Consider the following 3816-nt stretch of genomic DNA (forward strand, 5'->3'; position numbering starts at 1 on the left):
TCTATCGATATTTAGAATATCGCTAGTTCATGACCAAACACACTGTATATAACCAACTAGTATATAAGCCATGTAATCTTTTTTTATAGGACAGTAATAAATAGTAACCCAAATTGGGTTACTAGATGAATAATTCTACAACCATTTACCCATAAATGGTTGTAGAATTATTCATCTGAGACGAACTCTATATGGCGACCCTGCCAAGGCGGTTTCGGTTGTCCTAATATGAAAAGTTTAATATGAACATTGAGTGACTTGTGCAGTTTAAAGACACTAAAACATTAATAAATCTCTTTACGCGGAACGAGTGAAGCTGAATTCAGGCTGCGTTTCTTCTTGACAAACAAATTTAAGCAATATGGGTGGACGAAAATCTAAACAACAAGAAGTTATAATTGTCAAAATGGAGTTGGTAATTCTTCTTCTCCCGACGAACTATTGAATCATACCTATACTGCCACTTATTACGATATGTATCATTTTAATTGTGGGATGCGTAATATTATTTTTTCGTTATTATCGCAAATTTCATGGAAAATGGATGCAGCGAAACATCGAAACCTATGAGTTGCGGCAAACAATAAGTCTACTGAGCCGGCAACAGCGGGAGTTTTCGTTTTCAGGCGTCGCACCAGCATTATCAACATGAGAGCAGCGTAATCAGTGTAATAGTAAGTGAAGTGTTTAAGTATATCATAAAAAGAGGCATATATAATTATTGTTTACTGTCATTTTATATTTTACGAATGTAACAATAATTATAATTTTACTTTTACATTTATTGTGTTCTATAAATTATCTACATAAAACTAGGTACAATACGTAATGTGTTGTTGTATAAATGGTTTATTATGTTACGGCAAACAAAAAAACATTGATGACTCTTACATCTATATTTCTAGTGTAAGGGTTTTTTTTTATTTTGCTTTTAAAATCAACTGCCTCGTTGCTATAATTGTGTTATACAATTACTTATTTTTATTTTAAGAAGTATCACCAGATAAACGTATCAACATTTTAAGCAACATAATTTTAGAAACTGCTCAAGAAAATATTGAAATGGATATTGATATAAAAGTAAGGTCACTGACTCAACCATCTGAAGTAATAAAAGCCGCCTTTGACGGTTAAACATTTCAAACCAATTGCTGCTGTTTCGAAACAACAAACGTTAAATGAACTCCAGGCACATCCGTGGAACTTTCATTGAAGAATGCTCGACATCATGAAATTGTTTAAAACCTTGTTTCCGAAAAATCCAAATTACAGTATAATATCGCAGTACTTAAAGAGGCGAGACACAAAAATTAATAATCTCAAATCTGCTTTAAATATCATAAAGAAAAAGTGTTCAAACTTTGAAGAAGTAGAAAAGGTATTAGTTAAAATTCTAGTAATATTCATAAACATATTAACGAAAAAAAGTAACTTGTAAGGTCTTAGAGTACTAAATACATTGTTTTTAATTTGTGGTCTTTTAAAATTATTATAGGAATATAGAGTAATTATGAATTTTTAATACTATACAAAGGTAATTTTTTGTTTGTTACCTTTCACGTCTTAACTACCCCATCAATCATTTCTAAATTTTGCATACACGTCGGTGATACAGAAAAGGACATAAAAAACTTTTCACCATCATTATCAAATTCATGCTTATAATGCTGTTTAAGCATGGGCGAAGTTCGCGCCATAGCTAGTGATACAATATAGTAATCCTAGGTTGCTTCCAGCCATTGCGGGGTTTCAAACACAGCGGAAAAAGAAAAGGTTTCACTGAGAGAGGTGCGCTTAGCGAAATATTCTGAAGAGGACAACGAAACAAATAAAGAAAATGTAGAAGCAGGAAATAAAGTAAAGGAAGATAAAAAAAAAACATCAGGAAGTAATTTGAAAGATAAACGCATTCGGGAGAGATTTATGTTACTACTGTGAAATGTTTGTTTTCAGTTTTGGCTCTTGCCCCGGCGCGTAAACCATGGTTTCTCACAACAAAACGCGCCGACCTAAATTTTCCATAGACAAAATGATGGCAGAAATGTCAAACCCCAAGGTCAACAACATAGCAATACCGGAATGAATCGAATGTACGGAACGAACGGAACGCCATCTGACAGCGGGCAAAACGTGGCGACGGGAAAGAAAGTAATACAGTGTTACAAATGTAAACACATCGGACACTTCAAAAATCAGTGTCAGTAGATCTACTTCGAAAAACGAACACCGAAACGTCGTTCCGAAACGAAGAAACGACGATGTTCGGATTAAACCATACTACCAAATTGCTTCGGATCCGTCATCGTTCCTTTCGGAACCATAAACAATCGTTCGAATGAAAATATTGTGTCGGATTAGAGATGTATATCTTCAAAAACCGTAAATTTTTACCTATTATGATATTCTTGTGAAAAAAACATATAAATTGGATGTCTAATTAGGTTTTCTGTAATACAGTAATACCCCGACTTACGCTACCTCGACTTACGCGAATTCGGAGTTACGCGATTTAATTTTCTCGTCTATTCGTTTTTTGTTTGAACGCCGCGCAGTCAAGGCCAAGCGGCGGCATTTGTTTCTGACTCCCCCCGCCCGCATTATTATTCGTTCAGTTTACAACAGGCACAGACGTGTAGTGCGGAATCGGCGCGTAGGTACATAAGTTACGATTTTGTGTTTTTTTGTGCGTTGTGCGAGGACCTGAGATATTTACAAGTACTATGGCATCCAAACGAAGTAGAACCGACGCTTTTGCTTTAAACAAGAAAAGAAAAACATTATCTTTGGAGTGTAAACTTAACATTATTAAAGACTACGATGCAAAAATAAAAAAATGTGATTTAGCGAAGAAGTATGATCTACCAGAATCGACAGTCAGATCAATTACGAAAAGTAAAGAAAAAATTCTCGAAGCTGTGAAAAACGCTCAGTCTTTGAATTCAAGCATCATTCGTAAACGGCATGGTATTATCGCTGAGATGGAAACATTGTTAAAATTATGGTGTGATAATCAAGTAAGTGTGAAAAATTGTCCTGTTGATCAGAACACGGTGTGCTTTCAAGCTAAACAAATTTTTGAGAAATTAAAAGAAGAAGCTGGGGAGATGGCTAAAGATGAAACATTTAAAGCTAGTAACGGTTGGTTCAGCCGGTTCAAAAGTCGCTGTAATTGGCATAGCATTGCAGAAAGTGGAGAGGCGGCAAGTGCAGATAAAGAGGCTGCATCTCTCTATCCAGAAAAACTCAAAGCTATGATAGATGAAGGTGGCTATACCAGCCAAACCATATTCAACGTAGATGAAACTGGCCTGTTTTGGAAGAAGATGCCTAAAAGAACTTTTATTGCGCGTGAAGAGAAAACTTTTCCAGGTTTTAAGGCCGCCAAAGATCGATTGACAGTGATGCTTGGCGCGAATGCAGCTGGTGACTTTAAATTAAAACCTCTCTTAGTTTATGTTATGTATGTATACGTGCGTAGGCTATAGGTACATGCGTTCACGCTGCGCTGTGACGCAGCGCCAATAAATCAGTGTGCTAGTAACCGGCCTTTGATTCACACCTGTCCGAGACGCAACAGTGGCGACGAGAATTAACTACCTACACAGCAAGAAAAAAAAAATGACCGCATCGCATTACGGAATTTTAACGAGTTACGACCATAATGTGCAGTCATGGAAAAATTATAAAAGTCGAATTACGCAGTGGTTTATCGCGAACAATATTACGTCAACTTCGGACGCGCAGGGGGTGAAGAGAAGAGCGATATTACTAAGCGCACTCGCGGAGGGCACTTTTCAATTGGCATCAGATTTAGCA

At 36.3% G+C, this 3816-nt stretch overlaps 1 protein-coding gene across 1 annotated transcript; it reads left to right on the forward strand.

The window, feature by feature from the left end:
• Window positions 1-880: 880 nt before the first annotated feature.
• On the forward strand, window positions 881-3541 carry LOC115452979 (tigger transposable element-derived protein 1). The gene has a single exon (XM_037445415.1). The coding sequence runs from the start codon at window positions 2721-2723 to the stop codon at window positions 3483-3485; it is 765 nt and encodes a 254-aa protein (XP_037301312.1). The 5' UTR covers window positions 881-2720; the 3' UTR covers window positions 3486-3541.
• Window positions 3542-3816: the final 275 nt, after the last annotated feature.

This window comes from Manduca sexta, unplaced genomic scaffold, assembly GCF_014839805.1.
Source record: "Manduca sexta isolate Smith_Timp_Sample1 unplaced genomic scaffold, JHU_Msex_v1.0 HiC_scaffold_1618, whole genome shotgun sequence".
Classification (NCBI taxonomy): Eukaryota; Metazoa; Arthropoda; class Insecta; order Lepidoptera; family Sphingidae; genus Manduca; species Manduca sexta.

Excerpts from the sequence above, each read along its gene's own strand:
- LOC115452979 (XM_037445415.1), top strand. The coding sequence starts at position 2,721 with ATGGCATCCAAACGAAGTAGAACCGACGCTTTTGCTTTAAACAAGAAA.